The sequence below is a fragment of the Erythrolamprus reginae genome, chromosome 2 (genome assembly GCF_031021105.1).
Source record: "Erythrolamprus reginae isolate rEryReg1 chromosome 2, rEryReg1.hap1, whole genome shotgun sequence".
In the NCBI taxonomy this organism is placed as follows: Eukaryota; Metazoa; Chordata; class Lepidosauria; order Squamata; family Dipsadidae; genus Erythrolamprus; species Erythrolamprus reginae.
Genome location: NC_091951.1, coordinates 26,430,152 through 26,453,747, shown reverse-complemented (window position 1 = coordinate 26,453,747; position 23,596 = coordinate 26,430,152). Strand labels below are relative to the sequence as shown.

At 41.0% G+C, this 23,596-nt stretch overlaps 1 protein-coding gene across 1 annotated transcript; it reads right to left on the bottom strand.

Moving 5' to 3' along the window:
• Nucleotides 1–2,082: 2,082 nt before the first annotated feature.
• Nucleotides 2,083–18,640, bottom strand: LOC139160007 (zinc finger protein 850-like). Its single transcript, XM_070737497.1, has 3 exons — nt 18,562–18,640; nt 11,558–13,700; nt 2,083–3,618 (listed from the first exon to the last, which is right to left on the bottom strand). Exons 2-3 carry the CDS (start codon nt 13,062–13,064, stop codon nt 2,489–2,491), a joined length of 2,637 nt encoding a protein of 878 aa, XP_070593598.1. The 5' UTR covers nt 13,065–13,700; nt 18,562–18,640; the 3' UTR covers nt 2,083–2,488.
• Between the last annotated feature and the right edge of the window lie 4,956 nt (nt 18,641–23,596).

Here is a 23,596-nt window from a genome sequence, read left to right as displayed (position 1 = left end):
AGGGTCGGGGCTGCCACAGAGAAGGCTCTTCCCCTGGGTCCCGCCAGACGACATTGGAGTACTGCAATTCTGATCTCCAGAAGCCCGCCTGGTTAGCCCAGGCTGAGTGCTGAATAGAAAATATCTGATTAAAATCCTAGAAATTAGCTGGATTCAGTGGTGTATGTATGCAGGAGTTCAACAGGATGTGAATCATTCCTTTTGCCTACAATAACCCTGTGAGGTTAGTTGGTAAATCTTAGGAATGGGTCAATGTCCTCCACGGGGAGCTTCTCTGGTTCTGGAGGGACTCCAACTCTTTCCTCCTCTCGCCTTCTGTGCTTCCCCACCTCCCTTTCTTTGCAAAGAGGGCAGGTGCATTAGGCCCATCAGCCATCAGCGACTGATTAGGTCCCACAGAATTGGCCTTCTCCGGGTCCCGTCGACGAAACAATGTCGTCTGGTGGGGCCCAGGGGAAGAGCCTTCTCTGTGGCAGCCCCGACCCTCTGGAACCAACTCCCTCCGGAGATTAGAACTACCCCCCATTCCCCTTGCCTTTCGCAAACTCCTAAAAACCCACCTTTGCCTTCAGGCATGGGGAAATTGATTCCCCTGGGCCGTTTCATTTTATGTATGGTTTGTTTTGGATGCATGACTGTGTTTTTATAATAAGGGTTTTAAACTGTCCTTTTTAACCATTAGATTTGTACTACCGGTATGTATTGTTGTTGAAAGCCGCTTCGAGTCTCTGGAAAGGGGCAGCATACAAATCTAATTAATAATAATAATAATAATAATAATAATAATAATAATAATAATAGTATGGATCATCGACATCGCAATCCCAGGAGACAGCAGAATTGAGGAGAAGCAGCTAGAGAAATTAGTGAAATACGAAGATCTAAAAATCGAGCTGCAACGACTCTGGCATAAGCCGGTGAAAGTGGTCCCAGTGGTACTTGGCACGCTAGGCGCAGTACCAAAGGATCTCAGCAGACATTTGAAAACCATCGGAATTGACAAAATCTCCATCTGTCAATTGCAAAAGGCCGCTTTACTGGGATCGGCAAACATAATTCGCCGCTACATCACCCAGTCCTAGGTGCTTGGGAAGCACCCAACTGGTGACGAAATACGAAATCCAGCATAGTGATCTCGTTTGCTGTGTTGTACTGACATAATAATAATAATAATAATAATAATAATAATAATAATAATAATGCACCACCTTCCAGAGATGGTCCAGGCAGGGCCTGGAATCACAGCGGATAATAATAATAACAACAACAACAGTAATAAATTTATTAGACTTATATGCTGCCCATGTCCAGAGACTCGGGGCTCCTTCTGCCTGTTCCATCCCATCTCAGAAGCCTGAGAAGACTCCAAAGGCGTGAAAATGCCAGGGATCATCATCCCACATTCGGAGCTTCTCGGGCTGCCAATTTCTATCATCTATCATGTGAAAAGAACAGTCCCAAAAAGATTTGTAGGTAATTGCACAATTTCTGCAAAAAGTAAATATTCAGCAACTTCCGATGATCAAACTAATTATATTATCAAACTTCTGCCGCATGAATCCCAGCGACCGGTTAGGTCCCACAGAGTTGGCCTTCTCCGGGTCCCGTCGACTAAACAATGTCATTTGGCGGGACCCAGGAGAAGAGCCTTCTCTGTGGTGGCCCCGACCCTCTGGAACCAGCTCCCCCCAGATATCAGAGTTGCCCCCACCTTCCTTGCCTTTCGCAAGCTCCTTAAAACCCACCTGTCGTCAGGCATGGGGGAATTGAAATTTTTTCCCTTCCCCCTAGGCTTATAGAATTTATACATGGTATGCTTGTTTGTATGATTGGTCTCTTAAATTGGGGTTTTTAAATTATTTTTTAATATTAGATTTGTTACATTGTCTTCTTTATTGTTGTTAGCCGCCCCGAGTCTTCGGAGAGGGGCGGCATACAAATCTAATAAAATAAATAAATAAATAAATAAAATAAAATGTTCCAATTTTTTCCGTCCTCCTTCCCATCTAATATCATGACATATTTGATGACAATAAAACCAGGCAAATTCCTTGCATTCAAATTGAAGAGTCGATTTATTTATTTATTTATTCAATATTTTTTTTAATGCCGTCCTTTTCCTTAGACTCAGGGCGGCTTACATCATGTCAGCAGTAGCACTTGTTAACAGAGCCAGCATATTGCCCCCACAATCCGGGTCCTCATTTTACCCATCTCGGAAGGATGGAAGGCTGAGTCAACCTTGAGCCGGTGATGAGATTTGAACTGCTGACCTAACAGATCTATAGTCAGCTTCAGTGACCTACAGTACAGCACTCTACCTGCTTCGCCATTCTGGCTCCATTTCTCAGCTGAACTTAAAATGGGACATTTGAAATGAAATGAAATTCAAGCTTTGTTTACACTCAGCATTTGGGCCTCATGTGGATTTTCTTGTGTAGGATAAAGTTGGAAGGTTTCCTGAAGCAGCATTGCACACTCGAGGCACTTAAATGGTTTCTCCCCTGTGTGTATGATTTACAAGTCTGTCCTTTGTACTGAAATCTTTCCCACAGTCTGGACACTTATATGGTTTCTGTCCTATGTGAATTTTCTGGTGTCTAACCAAGTTGGAATTATCACTGAAACATTTCCCACAATCAGGACATTCAAAGGGTTTCTCTCCTGTGTGAGTCCTCTGATGAGTCACCAGATGGACATTTTGACTGAAACTTTTCCCACAGATAGGGCATTCAAAGGGTTTCTTTCCCATGTGAATCCTCTGGTGCCTAATAAAGCTGGAATTATCACTGAAACATTTTCCACAATCAGGACATTCAAACGGTTTCTCTCCTGTGTGAATCCTCTGGTGTAACACAAAGTAGCAATTGTAAGTGAAACTTTTCCCACAATAGAGACATTCAAAGGGTTTCTCTCTTGTGTGTGTCATCTGGTGCCTACCCAAGCTAGAATTATCACTGAAACATTTCCCACAATCATGACATTCAAAGGGTTTCTCTTCTATGTGAGTCCTCTGGTGTATCACCAGGTTTGAATTCCGTCTGAAACCTTTCCCACAATCAGGACATTCAAAGGGCCTTTCTCCTGTGTGAATCATCTGGTGTCTAACCAACTTGTAATTATCCCTGAAACATTTCCCACAATCAGGACATTCACAGGGCCTTTCTCCTGTGTGAGTCCTTTGGTGATTAAGTAACCTGGAATTCTGATTGAAACTTTTCCCACAATCAGGACATTCAAAGGGGCTTTCTCCTGTGTGAGTCCTTTGGTGTTGAATCAGGATGGAATTCCGATTGAAACATTTCCCGCAATTAGGACATTCAAAGGGCCTTTCTCTTGTGTGAGTCCTTTGGTGTCTAACCAACCTGGAATTCTGACTAAAACTTTTCCCACATTCAGGACATACAAAGGGCCTTTCTCCTGTATGAACCCTTTGGTGTCTAACCAACTTGGAATTCTGACTGAAACTTTTCCCACAAACAGGACATTCAAAGGGTTTCTCTCCTGTGTGAGTCCTCTGGTGTATCACCATTTTGAATTCCTGACTGAAACTTTTCCTACAAACAGGACATTCAAGGGGTTTCTCTCCTGTGTGAGTCCTCTGGTGTATCACCATTTTGAATTCCTGACTGAAACTTTTCCTACAAACAGGACATTCAAAGAGTTTACCTCCTGTGTGAGTTCTCTGTTGTTTCATAAGTGGAAATTTTCCCCCCATTGATTTCCAGTTATTTCCTCCTTTTGCTGAATGGAAAAATATTCCACCTTGACTTTTCATGTATCTTTGAGATTCACATACTTCCAGCTACCAATCTTGATTTTCTCTCCCACTGGTGAAGGGAAAAAAATGTGTGGTTTTCTGAAGGTAATGGAAAATATGTTGATTTCTGGTTCAATTTTCTTTCCTTTTTGTTATCGTTATTTGCCCAGAGCACGCTCATTGCCATCTTCTTTGTCTATAAGATTTTTTTTAAAGGGTAACTTTAATTGTCTATAAAATGGTTGCAGAAGATGTGAAAAAGAGAAAAAAAGTATAGGTTACAATGGATATGCAAACACACCGCAATATTAGAATATCCTTTTACATTATTATTCATTTGACACATAGAAGACTACCGAGATCTAAGTTAAAATATCCATCCAAACATGAAATTCACTTGTTGATTCAGCCAATCACAATTTCTTAGCAGTGCAAAGGGTTACCGTGATTCCCAGAAAATAAGACCCTCCCAGAAAACAAGCGCTAGAATGATTTTTAGCATGTGCCTAATATGGGACCTTACCCCACAAAATAAACCGTAGTTATGAGTCCTCTCACTCCATCCCAGTGTCTATTTTGTTTGCTTGAGGGCATGACCACAACTGGGACAGGATAGACAGTTGTACGGCCTGTCCGGCAGGCTAGATCAGTGTTTTTCAACCAGTGTGCCGTGGCACACTATTGTGCCGCGAGACATGGCCAGGTGTGCCGCGAAGAAGGAAGCTCAGGTTCCGGTCTTGCAACTTTTTGCTGAGAGAGTGAGAAAGAGAGAGAGAAAGAAAGACAGAAAGAGAGAGAAAGAAAGCAAGAGAGAGAGAGAGAGAGAGAAAGCAAGAGAGAGAGAAAGAAAGCAAAAGAGAGAGAAAAGGAGAGGAAGGGACAGAGAGAGGGAGAATAAGCAAAAAGGGGAGGGAAAAAGAGAAATGAGAAAATGATTGAGACAGAGAATGAGAGGAAAGAGAAACAAAAGAGAGAGAGAAGTGACTCTTGATTTAAAGCATATGATAAAAAGCACCCAAAGAATGAGAAAAAAACCCAGCCCTCACCTGTTTTTGGAAATGGTTCAAGAGTGTGTATACACACACACACACACACACACAAGGGTGGGGAGGAGACAGGGATGGAAAAAGAGAGGAGAGTGTCTTAGGGTGTCATTTTGTGTCATTTTGGTTGGTGGTGTGCCCCAGGATTTTGTAAATGTAAAAAATGTGCCGTGGCTCAAAAAAGGTTGAAAATCACTGGGCTAAATCACATGCCTCCCCCTCCCCTCGCCATGCCTTTGCCTGCTGCTGCCGCCGTGGTGAGGTGGCCTGAATGTCAAGAAAGCTGGGGGCGAAGGCAAGCAAAGACTGCCTCTATTCTATCCGTGCCCTGAATCAGGGAATCTGGCAGGCAGGCAGCACTGGCCAGAACCTCAATGATCATCTTGTAGAAACATAGAAGACTGACGGCAGAAAAAGACCTCATGGTCCATCTAGTCTGCCCTTATACTATTTCCTGTATTTTTATCTTACAATGGATATATGTTTATCCCAGGCATGTTTAAATTCAGTTACTGTGGATTTACCAACCACGTCTGCTGGAAGTTTGTTCCAAGGATCTACTACTCTTTCAGTAAAATAATATTTTCTCATGTTGCCTTTGATCTTTCCCCCAACTAACTTCAGATTGTGTCCCCTTGTTCTTGTGTTCACTTCCCTATTAAAAACACTTCCCTCCTGGACCTTATTTAACCCGTTAACATATTTAAATGTTTCGATCATGTCCCCCCTTTTCCTTCTGTCCTCCAGACTATACAGATTGAGTTCATTAAGCCTTTCCTGATACAATTTATGCTTAAGACCTTCCACCATTCTTGTAGCCCGTCTTTGGACCCGTTCAATTTTGTCAATATCTTTTTGTAGGTGAGGTCTCCAGAACTGAACACAGTACTCCAAATGTGGTCTCACCAGCGCTCTATATAAGGGGATCACAATCTCTCTCTTCCTGCTTGTTATACCTCTAGCTATGCAGCCAAGCATCCTACTTGCTTTTCCTACCGCCCGAAAAGCAAGTAGGATGCTTGGCTGCATAGCTAGAGGTATAACAAGCAGGAAGAGGGAGATATTTTCTCATGTTGCTTTTGATCTTTCCCCCAACTAACTTCAGATTGTGTCCCCTTGTTCTTGTGTTCACTTTCCTATTAAAAACACTTCCCTCCTGAACCTTATTTAACCCTTTGACATATTTAAATGTTTTGATGATTCTTGTCTTGTTCTTACTGGTTTTCTCTCACTCTTTGACTCAATTCAGGTTTCTCTCAGTGAGGGTGGAAGGTTTTGGAAACTGTCTTTTCATTTACATTAATCATCAATATTGTAATCTGGCCTTTTATTTTTATTGTTTTAAAAGATTTGTAGTTTGAATGCCAATGGGAAGGCGCGGCAGGAATTCTATGCATGACCCATGGAAATACAAACATTTGCACCCTCAATGCTCACAGTGCATCTTCATTTGGGGTGTACCCTGAACCCTTCAGCTGCGGCAAGCAGCAATAACGATCACCCTCAGAAAGACTTGTACTAGATAAATAAAGTTCTGAGAATAAGCTCTAATGGGTCTTTTGGACTAAAAATGAATCTTATTTTCGGGGAAACACGGTATCATCAAATATACCTGGAAGTGCTGGGAATAGGTTATACAATCACACATATGTGATTGTATAACCTATTTTGTTAGCAAAAACTTCAGAAGAGAAGGATTTAGGGGTAGTGATTTCTGACAGTCTCAAAATGGGTGAACAGTGCAGTCAGGCGGTAGGGAAAGCAAGTAGGATGCTTGGCTGCATAGCTAGAGGTATAACAAGCAGGAAGAGGGAGATTATGATCCCGCTATATAGAGTGCTGATGAGACCACATTTGGAATACTGTGTTCAGTTCTGGAGACCTCACCTACAAAAAGATATTGACAAAATTGAACGGGTCCAAAGACGGGCTACGAGAATGGTGGAAGGTCTTAAGCATAAAACGTATCAGGAAAGACTTAATGAACTCAATCTGTATAGTCTGGAGGACAGAAGGAAAAGGGGAAACATGATCGAAACATTTAAATATGTTAAAGGGTTAAATAAGGTCCAGGAGGGAAGTGTTTTTAATAGGGAAGTGAACACAAGAACAAGGGGAAACAATCTGAAGTTAGTTGGGGGAAAGATCAAAAGCAACATGAGAAAATATTATTTTACTGAAAGAGTAGTAGATCCTTGGAACAAACTTCCAGCAGACGTGGTAGATAAATCCACAGTAACTGAATTTAAACATGCCTGGGATAAACATATATCCATCCTAAGATAAAATACAGAAAATAGTATAAGGGCAGACTAGATGGACCATGAGGTCTATTTCTGCCGTCATATTTCTATGTTTCTATATATGCATAAAGAGAGAGAAATATAAATACACATGCCTATAACTGTATGTATGTGGAAAATTGATGTCTTTCAAGCCTGAAAAAATGTCCCAAAACGGTTACAGTCAAAACATCTGAACTAATTTTAAAGATGTGGAGGCTTTTAGTGATGAAATGATGCTTAAAGCCTCTGCAAGATTTGAAGCCCCAATTCTGCCCATGGAAGGCCTGAGCTCCAAGTAAGGACCAAAAATAGTGTCCACAACCCTTCTGGCGACATCTGAATACACGTAGCCTAAGAAAGAAAAAGTTAAATCAATCAATTCCCACTTCTTGTGGGGGAAAAAAAGATGTTGTCAAGTTGGAATTGGACTTTTTTTTAAATCCAAAATTGCTCTTGGCAATTTCTCTGCCCCATTTTGGTCACTGTGTGATGTATTCCGATTGGCCGTACTGTATATAACCTATAATGCATTAGCAATGGTTTTCTCATTCCAACAGAAGAAAACACCAGTAACTGTAACCCTATTACAAGGCATCTGGGCGGTGTGGGTGAGTCTTCTGCTTGATCAGGGGGTTGAAACAGAGGACCTCCAAGGTCCCCTCCAGCTCTATTACTCTATTTAAAACTTCCAGGGATGGAGCACCCATGATGTCAGGTCGAAAACTATCCACAAAGAATCAACCCTGTCTTGAAAGAGACATTTTCAAGGTTCCCACCAGCAGAATATGGTAGCCACCAGTTTCACGGAGTGCAGCAGCCCCAGTGGGATTAAATTTGGGGAAGCAAGGAACCTGCAGCACCTGTCACGCTTCAGCCCAGTCGCTTCTCTGCTTCCAGGCCGTGGAGGAAACACAAACAGCCCGACTTGCTCCCGGACTCTCTTTCCACCCGCCCTCAACTCACCTTCCAGCTGCAGCTTCGATCTTCGGAAGAGCACAAAAGCCGCTCTGCACGCCAGCTTCCTCCCATTAATCATTCGGAAGAGGAAGTTTCTCCACGCGTCTCCGCTCCCATCCTTTCTAGCAATAAAGAACTCGATGGTTTTATCTCCTTCAAACTCAACCACGGGCACAGCTTGTTGTACTGTACTCTCTTTACTAGGCACAGGTGTTGTCTGTTTGGCCAGATAGGAGGCAGAAAAACAGGCTTGTCCCGTCTCTATTACTTTTGCAAAATGTTTCGCTGATTTTTATTTCCTTTGCAACTGAGCCAAGTGAAATATTTTATTTATTTTATTTTTATGTATTTATTCATTTGTCCATTACACAAATACATAGGAACAAAAATAGACATGTAGTAATATATATAAGGGTAAAAGTGAACTTAGAGGAGAGGATATATGAAAGGAAGAGAATATATATGATAAGTGAGAGAAAGGAAAGACAATTGGACAGGGAACGAAAGGCACACCAGTGCACTTATGTACGCCCCTTACTGGCCTCTTAGTAACCTGGAGAGGTCAGTCGTGGAGAGTCTAAGGGAGAAATGTTGGGGGTTAGGGGTTGACACTATGGAGTCCGGTAATGAGTTCCACGCTTCAATAACTCGATTGTTGAAATGATATTTTTTGCAGTCAAGTTTGGAGCAGCTCATATTAAGTTTGAATCTGTTGCGTGCTCTTTTGTTGTTGCGGTTGAAGCTGAAGTAGTCATTGACCGGTAGGACGTTGCAGCATATGATCTTGTGGGCAATACTCAAATCGTGTTTTAGGCGCCGTAGTTCTAGGCTTTCTAGGCCCAGGATTGTGAGTCTATTTTCGTAGGATATTCTGTTTCGAGTGGAGGAGTGAAGGGCTCTTCTGGTGAAATATCTTTGGACATTTTCAAGGAGACTAGACTTTCAAATAGTGAAATGTGATGTTATTTAACCTTGCAAAGATTAGTTATGTGCTCAGCCCTAATCAGCTTACTTAAGGGTGACTCCCAATGGAAATCAAATTCTCTCGAATAGCCCAAACCTTTATGAGTCTGACTGATTTCCTGTGGTTCCCAAGATTTTAGGACATGGGATGGCAGCACTATTAGGTGAGATTTTCCAGGGGAGCCAGCTTCACTCCTGCTGGCCATGGCTGCCTCCAAGAGCACCCAACATGAAGCTTGATTCATGGAGGAGGAAATTCTATCTATGCTAAATACTAAATGTCATGTGTAAATTCTGTAAATCTGTCTGCATGGAAATCTCCATTAGGCCAGAGAGAAAAGTATAGAAACATAGAAGTCTGACGGCAGAAAAAGACCTCATGGTCCATCTAGTCTGCCCTTATACTATTTTTTGTATTTTATCTTAGGATGGGTATATGTTTATCCCAGGCATGTTTAAATTCAGTTACTGTGGATTTACCAACCACGTCTGCTGGAAGTTTGTTCCAAGGATCTACTACTCTTTCAGTAAAATAATATTTTCTCATGTTGCTTTTGATCTTTCCCCAAACTAACTTCAGATTGTGTCCCCTTGTTCTTGTGTTCACTTTCCTATTAAAAACATTTCCGTCCTGAACCTTATTTAACCCTTTAACATACTTAAATGTTTTGATCATGTCCCCCCTTTTCCTTCTGTCCTCCAGACTATACAGATTGAGTTCAAGTCTTTCCTGATACGTTTTTTGCTTAAGACCTTCCACCATTCTTGCAGCTTGTCTTTGGACCTGTTCAATTTTGCCAATATCTTTTTGTAGGTGAGGTCTTCAGAACTGAACACAGTATTCCACAGAAAAAAAATTAGAGGGAACATTGGCTGTGGATATTGCCTATCTGGACTTCAGCAAAGCCTTCGATACGGTTCCACGTAAAGAGCTGATAGATGAATTAGTGAAGATTGGACTTAATCCCTGGTTAGTTCAGTGGATTTGCAGCTGGCTGAAGCGTAGACATCAGAGAGTTATTGTTAATGGCAAGTATTCTGAGCAGAGACAGGTTACAAGCGGTGTGCCACAAGGGTGTGTTCTGAGTCCTATTCTTTTTAATATGTTTGTGAGTGACATAGGGGAAGGTTTGGTAGGGAAGGTTTGCCTATTTGACGATGACTCTAAAGTGTGCAATAGGGTTGATATTACTGGAGGCATCTGTAATATGGTAAATGATTTAGCTTTATTAGATAAATAGTCAAAGCAATGGAAACTGCAGTTTAATGTTTCCAAATGTAAAATAATGCACTTGGGGAAAAGAAATCCTTAATCTGAGTATTGTATTGGCAGTTCTATGTTAGCAAAAACTTCAGAAGAGGATTTAGGGGTAGTGATTTCTGACAGTCTCAAAATGGGTGAGCAGTGTGGTCGGGCGGTAGAAAAAGCAAGTAGGATGCTTGGCTGCATAGCTAGATGAAGCAGGAAGAGGGAGATTGTGATCCCTGTATATAGAGCGCTGGTGAGACCACATTTGAAATACTGGGTTCAGTTCTGGAGACCTCAACCTACAAAAAGATATTGACAAAATTGAATGGGTCCAAAGACGGGCTACAAGAATGGTGGAAGGTCTTAAGGATAAAACGTATCAGGAAAGACTTAATGAACTCAATCTGTATAGTCTGGAGGACAAAAGGAAAAGGGGGGACATGATCGAAACATTTAAATACGTTAAAGGGTTAAATAAGATTCAGGGGGGAAGTGTTTTTAATAGGAAAGTGAACACAAGTACAAGGGGACACAATCTGAAGTTAGTTGGGGGGAAGATCAAAAGCAACATGAGAAAATATTATTTTACTGAAAGAGCAGTAGATCCTTGGAACAAACTTCTAACAGACGTGGTTGGTAAATCCACAGTAACTGAATTTAAACATGCCTGGGATAAACATATATCCATTAAGATAAAATTACAGGAAATAGTATAAGGGCAAACTAGATGGATCATGAGGCCTTTTTCTGCCGTCAGACTTCTATATTTCTATGTCCCATCCTACCCGCAATCATGCAACCGTAATTAAAGGCTCATGATAGTTATATCTTGAAGACTACTTTTATGCTGACTGTGGAATTCTGAGGCTCAAAATCTGGGCAAAACCAAGGTAAAAGACTGAAACTCCACATGTGGGAATTCCATAACCACAAACAAAAGCTCACACACAATTCGTTTTTGAGGAATACCGCTACTTATGCAAAAAGAAATAAGCAGAAGCTTTTGCTATTAATCACAACTAATAGTTAGCCATTTTCCATTTCCCTCCACCTATAAATTTAATCCCGAGAAATAATTGAGCAAAATGAATCAGACCAAAATTCAAAACAAATCAGTTTCCCACATACACATTCAATAGGAGATCACAAATGAAATTCAAGCATTCCTTGAAATCATCTACTTTTCCGCATATGGATCACCTTGTGTGCCATAAGGGATGATTTATGGCTCAAATAATGTCCATAGACAGACATTCCAAAGATTTCTCCATGGTGTGAGTCCTCTGGTGTGTCATCAGGTGGGAATTGTGATTGAAATATTTCTCACAAATAGGACATTCAAAGGGTTTTTCTCCTGTGTGAGTCTTCTGGTGTCTCACAAGGCTGGAATTATTAATGAAACTTTTCCCACAATCAGGACATTCAAAGGGTTTCTCTCCTGTGTGAGTCCTCTGGTGCATCATAAGGTGGGAACTCTGACGGAAACATTTCTCACAAATAGGACATTCAAAGGGTTTTTCTTTTGTGTGAGTCCTATGGTGTACTACTAGATGGGAATTCTCACGAAAACCTTTCATACAGATAAGACATTCAAAAGATTTCTCTCCTGTATGAGTCTTATGGTGTCTCACAAGGCTAGAATGATCACAAAAACCTTTCCTACAGATAAGACATTGGAAGAGTTTCTCTCCTGTGTGAGTCTTCTGGTGTTTCACAAGGCTGGAATTATTAATGAAACATTTCCCACAATCAGGACATTGAAATGGTTTCTCTCCTGTGTGCGTCCTCTGGTGTGTCACCAGCGTGTAGGTGCGACTAAAACCTTTCTTACAGATAGGACATTCAAAGGGTTTCTCTCCTGTGTGAGTCCACTGATGTTTCACCAGGCTAGAATTATCACTAAAACTTTCCCCACAAATAGGACATTCAAAGGGTTTCTCTCCTGTGTGAACCCTTTGGTGTTTCACCAGGTTTGAATTATCACTAAAACCTTTCCCACAGATAGGACATTCAAAAGGTTTCTCTCCTGTGTGAGTCCTCTGGTGTGTCACCAGACTGGAACACTGACTAAAACTTTTCCCACAATCAGGACAGTGAAAGGGTTTCTTTCCTGTGTGAGTCCTCTGGTGTATCACCAGGTGGGAATTCTGACGGTAACATTTCCCACAGTCAGGACATTTAAATGGTTTTTCTCCTGTGTGAGTTCTCTGGTGTTTCACGAGGCTGGAACTCTGAGTAAAACTTTTCCCACAATCAGGACATTCAAAGGGTTTCTCTCCTGTGTGAGTCCTCTGGTGTTCCACCAGTCTGGAATTATCACTAAAGCTTTTCCCACAGATAGCACATTCAAAAGGTTTCTCTCCTGTGTGAATCCTTTGGTGTTTCATCAGGCTAGAATTATCACTAAAACTTTTCCCACAAATAGGACATTCAAAAGGTTTCTCTCCTGTGTGGGTCCTCTGGTGTATCACCAGGTGGGAATTCTGACTGTAACGTTTCCCACAATCATGACATTCAAAGGGTTTCTCTCCTGTGTGAGTTCTCTGGTGCTTTACCAGGCTGGAATGATAACTAAAGCTTTTCCCACAATCAGGACATTCAAAGGGTTTCTCTCCTGTGTGAATCCTCTGGTGTGTCACCAGGCTGGAATTATAATTAAAAACTTTCCCACAGATAGGACATTCAAAGGGTTTATCTCCTGTGCGCATGGTCTTGTCTCGCAGGAGGTGGGAATTTATAATGAAACCTTGCCCATAATTTATAAAGAAATCTTGCCCATAATCTGTAGCCTCGTAAGGTTTCTCCATGGATTGAATCCTCTGACTAGGCGGGAATTACGACTGAAACTTCTCACAGACTCAGTACATTGAACAAGTTTTTCTCCTTTATGATTACTCTGGTCTATCACCAATTTGGAATTATAACTGAAAAATTTGTTTTACTAAGTTGCAGTTGAAACTTTCCCATAACCATAACATTCAAAGGTATTCTCTTGTTTGTGAGTCTTCAGGTGGTTCCCCAGGATGGAATTCTCACTGAAACATTTCTCACAGAATGGATGGTGTGGGTGTGTGGGAGTTTTTATGAACATGGAGCTGTTGTGACCATATCTTTTGCCACATTAAAATAATTTGTATGTTCTCCTTTCTTGCTCCTCTTGTCCATAATCAACTGTTATTTGCAATCTGTGCTTTATCCACAATATGCAAATCTATGGAGTTTTTTCACAGCCAATATTCTTGAGGAGGTCAAAAATATGGTCAATGGCATAATCTTTCTTTATTTTCTCTCTTTTGTCCAACAGCTGCTAGAGGAGGAGCAGAATTTTATGGTTTTCTGAAGGAAATGGAAAATATGTTGACGTCTGGCTTGATTTTGTTCCCTTTTCAACATTGCTTATTATTTACAGTTGTCCTGAGTGCTCTTATTGCCATCCTCTTTGTCTGTAAGATTCAAAGAAAAGTGTAATATTAATTGTTTATAAAATCTTTAGTGAAAATGTGAAAAAAGAATATATATATATTACAAGGCAAAGGTTGCAGGTTCAAGTCCCAGTGGGTATGGCTAGCTGATGAGGCCAAAATAAGGCCGAAATAGATCTATCCTAGTCTCCCTTAATTTTCAAATTCAGCACACATGTGACATACATACATACATACATACATACATACATACATACATATATATATATATATATATATACACACACACACACACACAAGGCAGAGTCTACCAGATCGAATCCCAGTAAGGAAGGGTGTGGCTAGCTGATGAGGCCAGAACAAGGCCGAAATGGGACCATTTTAGTCTTAAAAATTAAAATTAAAAATTCCAGCTAAAAACATTTTTTTTATGTCGGATCACCCTGGTATATTTGAAGGAACGTCACAGCTCCTTTTTGCCTCTAGGCCCAACCCAAGGCCATTTCAAGGCAGTTAATTTATTTATAGCCGACAACTATATTCTGTAAATGTGTCAAATGTTTTTTTTAGCTGGAATTTTAAAATTAAGGGAGACTAGGATGGGAAGGGTGTGGCTAGCTGATGAGGCCAGAACAAGGCCGAAATGGGACCATCCTAGTCTCCCTTAATTTTAAAATTTCAGCAAAAAACATGTGATATATATATAGATATATATATATGATGGTCTTGGTATATTCGGGTTTCTTCCCATGCAGGATCCAGAAATTTCTGGCGACGTTTCGACGAGGTCTCACTCGTCATCCTCAGGCTGGTGCTTCTGTCCCTGCTCTAGGGCGAACACATATGTATAATGTTTTTAGCTGTTTATATATATATATATATATATATATATATATATGTAGATTGTTCTGAGTTCGGGTTTTGCCCTGTGTAATGTTTTGCATGTCTATGCGACGTTTCGGTAAAATCACATTTACCATCATCAGGCTGGAGTTCCAATCTCTGTGTTTTTGCAAATGAATATTAGCAACTGACATTCCTTCTTAGCATGTAGTGTGGGGGTGGAGATTTGCTTTGAATGTAGCAAATAGATTGGGTGACTATGCTTCCGTGATCTGATTGGTTGGTGTAATCATGGTTATAGAAGGAATGGTATGAAGATTATGAAGTGTTTTGTTTAAGTCTGATTTCCAAATATAAAATTCTAAAATCATAATAATTAAAGGATTGACATATTGATTATAATGAAGTTTTTATTTTGTTTAAGGCTGGTTTCCAAATCTCTGGCAGGCGTGAGGTATCATCCCGTTTATTTAAACAAAAAGATCTTTTTTCAATTTCAATAGCTTCTAGAGAGATTCTTTTATATAAATTCTCTGTTTTGTGGAGTAATTTAGTTTTTTCAAAGTCAATTTGGTGCCCTGTTCCTTTAATGTGCTGGACAAGGGAGGAGGTCTTCTCCTGTTTCTTGACTGCATTCATATGTTCTGCCATGCGCTGGCTCACTCTTCGGTTAGTTTGTCCAATGTATGTGGCTGCACATGTTTTGCAAGGGATTTCATAGATACCTTGGTATTCTAATTGGATTTTATCTTTGGGGCTCCTTAGGATATTAGATATTTTTTGGTTAGTGCAAAATGAGGTTTTGATGTTATGTTTTTGTAGAATTTTACTAATTTTATCCGTGGTGCCTTTGATGTAAGGAAGGATGGTGGTGCCATTGTCCTGTTCTTGATCTTGTTTTTTGGGGGGTGTCTCTTTATTGATTAGGTTTGTTATTGTTTTCTCTTTGAATCCATTAGAAATTAGTACATCTTTGAGTTTGTTCAATTCAGTTTTTAAGTGCTCATGGTCAGCTAAGCGTTTGGTTCTGGTGATGAGAGTTTTGGCCACTGAGGTGATTTGTGCGGGGTGGTGGTGTGAGTGTGCATTTAGATAACGGTTGGTATGGGTTTTCTTTTGGTAGATAGTATGTCCTAGGCTGCCATTGGGTTTTTTATAGACCAGTACATCTAGAAAGGGAAGTTGATCATTGATTTCTGTTTCCATAGTAAACTATATTTTGGGGTGTAGGCTGTTGAGATGAGTGAGGAAATTGTCTAGTTTTTCTTTACCATGTGGCCAAATTACAAAGGTATCATCAACATATCTCAGCCAAAGTTTGGGTTTGTATTTGGCTTGCTCTAAAGCATTATTTTCGAAATATTCCATATAGAGGTTGGCTATGACAGGTGATAGAGGTGATCCCATGGGGGCTCCCTCTATTTGTTTATATCTTTGTTCATTATAGATGAAGTATGTATTGGTCAGGCAGTGGTTGGTAAGGTCTAGGATATATTTGGGGGGTTTGTGTTTGTCTTGGATAGCTGTCAAGGCTTCTGTAATAGGTATTTGTGTGAACAGGGACACGACATCGAAACTTACAAGTAGGTCATCGGGTTGTAGGTTTTGTTTTTTGATTATTTGTATAAAGTGGGATGAATTTTGAACATATGAGGTAATAGTTTCTGTATATGGTTGAAGGTATTTGGCTAAAAATTTGGCAAGGTTTTGTAGAGGGGAGCCTATAGAACAGGGCACGAAATTGACTTTGAAAAAACTAAATTACTCCACAAAACAGAGAATTTATATAAAAGAATCTCTCTAGAAGCTATTGAAATTGAAAAAAGATCTTTTTGTTTAAATAAACGGGATGATACCTCACGCCTGCCAGAGATTTGGAAACCAGCCTTAAACAAAATAAAAACTTCATTATAATCAATATGTCAATCCTTTAATTATTATGATTTTAGAATTTTATATTTGGAAATCAGACTTAAACAAAACACTTCATAATCTTCATACCATTCCTTCTATAACCATGATTACACCAACCAATCAGATCACGGAAGCATAGTCACCCAATCTATTTGCTACATTCAAAGCAAATCTCCACCCCCACACTACATGCTAAGAAGGAATGTCAGTTGCTAATATTCATTTGCAAAAACACAGAGATTGGAACTCCAGCCTGATGATGGTAAATGTGATTTTACCGAAACGTCGCATAGACATGCAAAACATTACACAGGGCAAAACCCGAACTCAGAACAATCTACATACATATACCCGTGAAAATTTACGAAAACATATATATATATATATATATATATATATATATATATATATATATATATATATATACACACACATACATACATACATACATACATACACACACACACACACACACACACACATTACAATGAAAAAGCAAACATGCCCCAATACTACTGTGTTTCCCAAAAAATAAGACTTGTCCTGATAATAAGCCCGACAGGGCTTTTCAGGACATGCATTGAAATAAGCCCCGCCTTGAAAATAAGCTCACTTCCCCATCTACGTATATGCATTCCTTGCCCCATCTGCTACCCCCAAATTGTGCATGAACATCTAACTGGTGTCTGGCAGCTCATCACTTCTCTTTCTCTGCAGTCTTTGCAGGGAAACATCTTGAAATGTAAAGGAAAACTCCTCGCGAGAGCAAGCAAGCAATGAAAAACTTATCTGACAAATTTTCCTTTACATTTCAAGGAGTTTTCCTGCAAGTCTATGGAGAGGGGCGACATACAAATCCAATAAATAAAAACCTCCCAAGAAAGAGAAGCTGCCACCCCCAAATTGTCCCCGAACATTTTACCAGCATGTGGCAGCTTCACTGCTTCTCTTTCTTGGAAGGTCTTTGGCAGGGAAGCTCTTTGGAATATAAAGGAAAATTTGTGAGATAAGTTGTTCATTGCTTGTTTGCTCTTGCAAGCAATGTGTCCCCTTGTTCTTGCGTTCACTTTCCTATTAAAAACACTTCCCTCCTGAACCTTATTTAACCCTTTAACATATTTAAATGTTTCGATCATGTCCCCCCTTTTCCTTCTGTCCTCCAGACTATACAGATTGAGTTCATTAAGTCTTTCCTGATACGTTTTATGCTTAAGACCTTCCACCATTCTTGTAGCCCGTCTTTGGACCCGTTCAATTTTGTCAATATCTTTTTGTAGGTGAGGTCTCCAGAACTAAACACAGTATTCCACATGTGGTCTCACCAGCGCTCTATATAGCGGGATCACAAACTCCCTCTTCTTGCTTGTTATACCTCTAGCTATGCAGCCAAGCATCCTACTTGCTTTTCCTACCGCCCGACCACACTGCTCACCCATTGCACCCATATAACTGCAGATATATGCATAGAGAGAAATACAAATACACCCACCTATTCATGTATACATGGGAGAAAATCTATGTGTTTTGTGTCTGACTGATGAAAAAAATATTATACTGAAAGAGTAGTAGATCCTTGGAACAAACTTCCAGCAGACGTGGTTGGTAAATCCACAGTAACAGAATTTAAACATGCCTGGGATAAACATATATCCATCCTAAGATAAAATACAGGAAATAGTATAAGGGCATACTAGATGGACCATGAGGTCTTTTTCTGCCGTCAATCTTCTATGTTTCTATGTAACATCTGTCACTTCCCTCCAAATCCTGGTGTTCTGAGAATCAGGTCCTGGTTCAACAAACTCATCAAATTTGAAATGACATCAAGCTAGCAGGAATACACAACACCCCAAAACATAGGGTCAAGGTACAGGAGAATCTCAATAGCCACTCCCAAAAGAATCAACCTTTACTTGAAACACCTTTTAAATCTTCCCACCAGCAGAAAATTGCAGCCACTGGTTTCACAGCGTGCAGTTCCAACGGGCTTAAATTTGGAGAGGGAGGGAACCTGCAACAGCAGCTGACATGCTTCAGTCTAGTTGCTTCTCTGCTTCCACACTATGGAGGAAACCAAACTGCCCGATTTGCTCCCAGCCTGTCCTCCGACCTGTCCTCAACTCACCTTCCAGATGCTGCTTGGACCATGGGAAGAGAGTCACTCTGCACACCACCTTCCTCCCCCGTAAGTGATCCAGAAGAGGAAGTTACTGTGTGCTTCTCTTCCCCCATCCCTTCTAGCAATACGGTACTTGATGGTTTTAACTCTAAAATCAACCACAGAGCCCGCCTACTATATTATCTTCTTTCTGGGCACGGATACTGTCCTCTTGACTTCCATCTCCGGAAAGGGAACCCTTGTCCCGTCTCTAAGTGGTGTGTGAGCTACCAAGTTGTTTTTGACTTCTGGCAAATAAGCCAAGCGAAATAGTGAAATGTGATGCTACTTAACCTTACGAAGATTAGCTATGTGCTAAGCCCTAAAAGTTAATGGGTTGGTTATTTTTTTTTTTACAGAATTACAGACTAAGGGATTTGGGGTTTTTTTAAGATGTCTCTCAATGGAGATAAAAGCCTCTCTACACCAATGTTCCCACTAATTTTTTTCCCGGTGTGGGTGGAAAAGTATAGTGTACAATATAGCTACTCCGCCTCCTCTGCGGGATTCACGGTCTGAGCGGAAAAAAAGGTAGTTTTTTGATGTGATAATGGAGTCTGGGTAGGAAGCATTATATCGAAGTTGGAGGTGTCAAGTAGAAGGAGGAATTCAGACATCTTGTTGACTAGAAACATAGAAGACTGATGGCAGAAAAAGACCTCATGGTCCATCTAGTCTGCCCTTATACTATTTCCTGTACTTTATCTTACAATGGATATATGTTTATCCCAGGCATGTTTAAATTCAGTTACTGTGGATTTACCAACCACGTCTGCTGGAAGTTTGTTCCAAGGATCTACTACTCTTTCAGTGAAATAATATTTTGTCACGTTGCTTTTGATCTTTCCCCCAACTAACTTCAGATTGTGTCCCCTTGTTCTTGTGTTCACTTTCCTATTAAAAACACTTCCCTCCTGGACCTTATTTAACCCTTTAACATATTTAAATGCTTCGATCATGTCCCCCTTTTTCCTTCTGTCCTCCAGACTATACAGATTGAGTTCATGAAGTTTTCCTGATACGTTTTATGGTTAAGACCTTCCACCATTCTTGTAGCCCGTCTTTGGACCCGTTCAATTTTGTCAATACAGTATCTTTTTGTAGGTGAGGTCTCCAGAACTGAACACAGTATTCCAAATGTGGTCTCACCAGCGCTCTATACTGTATAAGGGAATCACAATCTCCCTCTTCCTGCTTGTTATACCTCTAGCTATGCAGCCAAGCATCCTACTTCCTTTTCCTACTGCCCGACCACACTGCTCACCTATTTTGAGACTGTCAGAAGTCACTACCCCTAAATCCTTCTCTTCTGAAGTTTTTGCTAACACAGAACTGCCAATGCAATACTCAGATTGAGGATTCCTTTTCCCCGTGCATTATTTTACATTTGGAAACATTAAACTGCAGTTTCCATTGCTTTGACCATTTATCTAGTAAAGCTAAATCATTTACCATATTACAAACCCGTCCCGGAATATCAACCCTATTGCACACTTTAGACTAAAGTTCTAGCATTTAATAGTTTACATTTGAGATTGGTCTTCTGTTGGGGATTGTTTTTGGGGTGGTTAGAGGAAGTAAGGGGCACGCTTTCCTATTCTTTTTCTGAGGTGGTAGGGAAGAAACATGTCTAGTGTGTTCAGAAGACAGCTTTACATTAACTTACCACCACCACCCCGCCCCATTCACAGCAATGCTGATAATACCCATTTCTTTCATTCTCAAAAGCTATTTAAATAGCAGCACAATGCTTTTTTTAGAAATGAAACATATTCCACCATATACAGTGATCCCTCGATTTTTGCGATCTCGATCTTCGCGAAACGCTATATCGCGATTTTTCGCACCCGATGACGTCACTCTCTTCCTTCCTTTCTCATCTTTCTTTCTCTCTCTCTTTCTCTATCTTGCTTCTTCCTCTCTCACACTCTCTTCCTCCCTCTCTCATCTCTTTCTTTCCTTCTCTCTCTTTCTCTATCTCTCCCCCTCTTGCTGGCGGGCGGCGGGCGGGCGAGCGGGGGCATCAGCGAGGAGCCGGGGTTTCCCCTTTGCGGCTGGGAAACCCCGATCTTCGTCTGCTCGCTGCTGCTGCGCCAAGCAGATCAGCTGCTGGGCGGCCGAAGGAACCTTCCCTGGGTCTTCCCCCTCTTGCTGGCGGGCGGGCGAGCGGCGGGCATCAGCGAGGAGCCGGGGTTTCCCCTTTGCGTGGGCGGCCGGGAAGACCCAGGGAAAGTTCCTTCGGCCGCCCAGCAGCTGATCTGCTCGGTAGCGCAGCAGCAGCGAGGAGCCGAATCAGGGTTTCCCCTTTGCGTGGGCGGCAGGGAACGCAAACTCCACCATCTACACATGCGCGGCCATAGAAAAAAAGGGCGCGCATGCGCAGATGGTGTTTTTACTTCCGCAACCCTACATCGCGAAAAATCGATTATCGCGAGGGGTCTTGGAACGGAACCCTCGCGATAATAGAGGGATCACTGTACTTTCTTTCTCACAGCTCAAACACCAAGACTGTTGTAATAAATTTGTCAGCATCTTGGCACTGCTACCAATTGTAGTAACGTTTTGCAGGTGGCCTTCTTAGATAGCCAACGCAGCTAACCAGCCTGCCTCAGTCCAAGATATCAGGAACCTTTATCTTGAAGATAATTGAAGACACCTACTGCAGAGTTTCTTAGGAAAATATTTACTTCTTTCGTAGCAAACCTACACTATTTACACTGTAGCTATCTCTCTAGTAGTTACTATACAAAGTACTCACAATTCTCTATCTGCTTTTCTCAGTTACAATATTCAGCTAGAAGGCTTCGGACACCACAGGCCACACTAATTCACAAGCCACTCTAAACCATACTAAGCCACAATACCGCCAAGCCAAGCCACAAGCCACACCTATGCAAAGGTGCACTATATATTTTTGTCAGCCAATCAGATTACATTACAATTTGCATATTCATTGTGACTAGGCAGTTTTACATTGGGGGGGGGCGTTTGCCCAGGTTCGCCTGGTGCACCAGTTGCGGCCCTATTTGGACCGGGAGTCACTGCTCACAGTCACTCATGCCCTCATCACCTCGAGGCTCGACTACTGTAATGCTCTCTACATGGGGCTACCTTTGAAAAGTGTTCAGAAACTTCAGATCGTGCAGAATGCAGCTGTGAGAGCAATCATGGGCTTCCCTAAATATGCCCATATCACACCAACGCTCCGCAGTCTGCATTGGTTGCCGATCAGTTTCGGGTCACAATTCAAAGTGTTGGTTATGACCTATAAAGCCCTTAATGCACCGGGCCAGATTATCTCAGGGACCGCCTTCTGCCGCACGAATCCCAGCGGCCAGTTAGGTCCCACAGAGTGGGCCTTCTCCGGGTCCCGTCAACTAAACAATGTCGGTTGGCAGGGCCCAGGGGAAGAGCCTTCTCTGTGGTGGCCCCGACCCTCTGGAACCAACTCCCCCCAGAGATTAGAATAGCCCCCACCCTCCTTGCCTTTCGTAAGCTTCTTAAAACCCTAGTCTACGGAGAGGGGCAGCATACAAATCCAATAAATAAATAAATAAAGTTATTTTATTTATTTATTTATTTACTTACTTATTTATTGGATTTGTATGCCGCCCCTCTCCGTAGACTCGGGGCGGCTAACAACAGTGACAAAAAATAGAATGTAAAAATCCAATACTACAACAGTTAAAAACCCTTGTTATAAAACCAATCATACATGCAAACATACCATGCATAAATTGTAGAAGCCTAGGGGGAAAGATTATCTTAATTCCCCCATGCCTGACGGCAGAGGTGGGTTCAGAGGGTCGGGGCCGCCACAGAGAAGGCTTTTCCCCTGGGACCCCGCCAACAGACATTGTTTAGTTGATGGGACCCGGAGAAGGCCCACTCTGTGGGACCTAACTGGTCGCTGGGATTCGTGCGGTACGAGACATCGATATATACTAAAATTAGACTGGCTTTCTTAAAATCTCTTTACCTTGCTATATTCAACACTTTCTCTTCCTCATTCATAATTCAAAATATTAGATATAATGTAATGAGCTACTGAGAATATTTCTAGTTCATAATTCCAATACAGATCTACCGTACACCCGCCCGCCTTTACTTTTCTTTTTCCCCCTTTTCTCTTCTTTACTCTCTTCCTTTTTCTTTTCTTTTTTGTTTGTCTGTTTGTTTGTTTGCTTCATTTTGTCTTTGTTAACTATTAAATGCATATGATCTACGGTCCTGTCGACTAAACAATGTCGTCTGGTGGGCCCCAGGGGAAGAGCCTTCTCTGTGGCGGCCCTGGCCCTCTGGAATCAACTCCCCCCGAAGATTAGAACTGCTCCCACCCTCCATGTCTTCCGTAAACTACTTAAGACCCACCTATACCGCCAGGCATGGGGGATTTGAGACACCTTTCCCCCAGGCTTATTATAATTTATGTTTGGTATGTATGTGCTGTTTGGTTTTTAATTATGATAGGGTTTTTAGTTTTTTAATATTAGATTTGTGCCAGTATAATATTGTTTTTATTGTTGTTGTGAGCCGCCCCGAGTCTTTGGAGAGGGGCGGCATACAAATCTAATAAATTATTATTATTATTATTATTATTATTATTATTATTATTATTATCTAGGCCATAATTTGATACACAATCTTTGTTTCTTAATTACTCATTTCTTTTTTTCTGTATCTTGACATGTTTACACTGTTATTTGTACATAAATGTATTCATTGTATTTATCACTGTAAATAAAAACTTTATAAAACTTAAAAAAAAAAATCTCATTCCCTTGTTGGATGGAGCATTGTTACTATTTTCTTCTTCACATAGCGAGGTCTGCATTACACTCTTCCTAGTGATAGGCTAACAATTTTTTTTTCAATATAAGGTTTTTATTTTTCTCCACCATAAAATAAAACGATATGTAGTTATAAACACAACAACAAGGCTTAAAATCAATTGTATACAAACTTTTCTTTTCTCATTACTCGCTCAATGTAGGGTCTTATG

What these genes read in the sequence shown, in the direction of transcription:
- LOC139160007 (XM_070737497.1), bottom strand. Translation starts at nt 13,064, where the DNA reads ATGGAGAAACCTTACGAGGCTACAGATTATGGGCAAGATTTCTTTATA. An exon ending in ATATTTCAATCACAATTCCC is followed by an intron (nt 3,619 to 11,557) that starts ACCTGATGACAC and finishes GTCAGGAATTCA; the next exon opens with AAATGGTGATACACCAGAGG.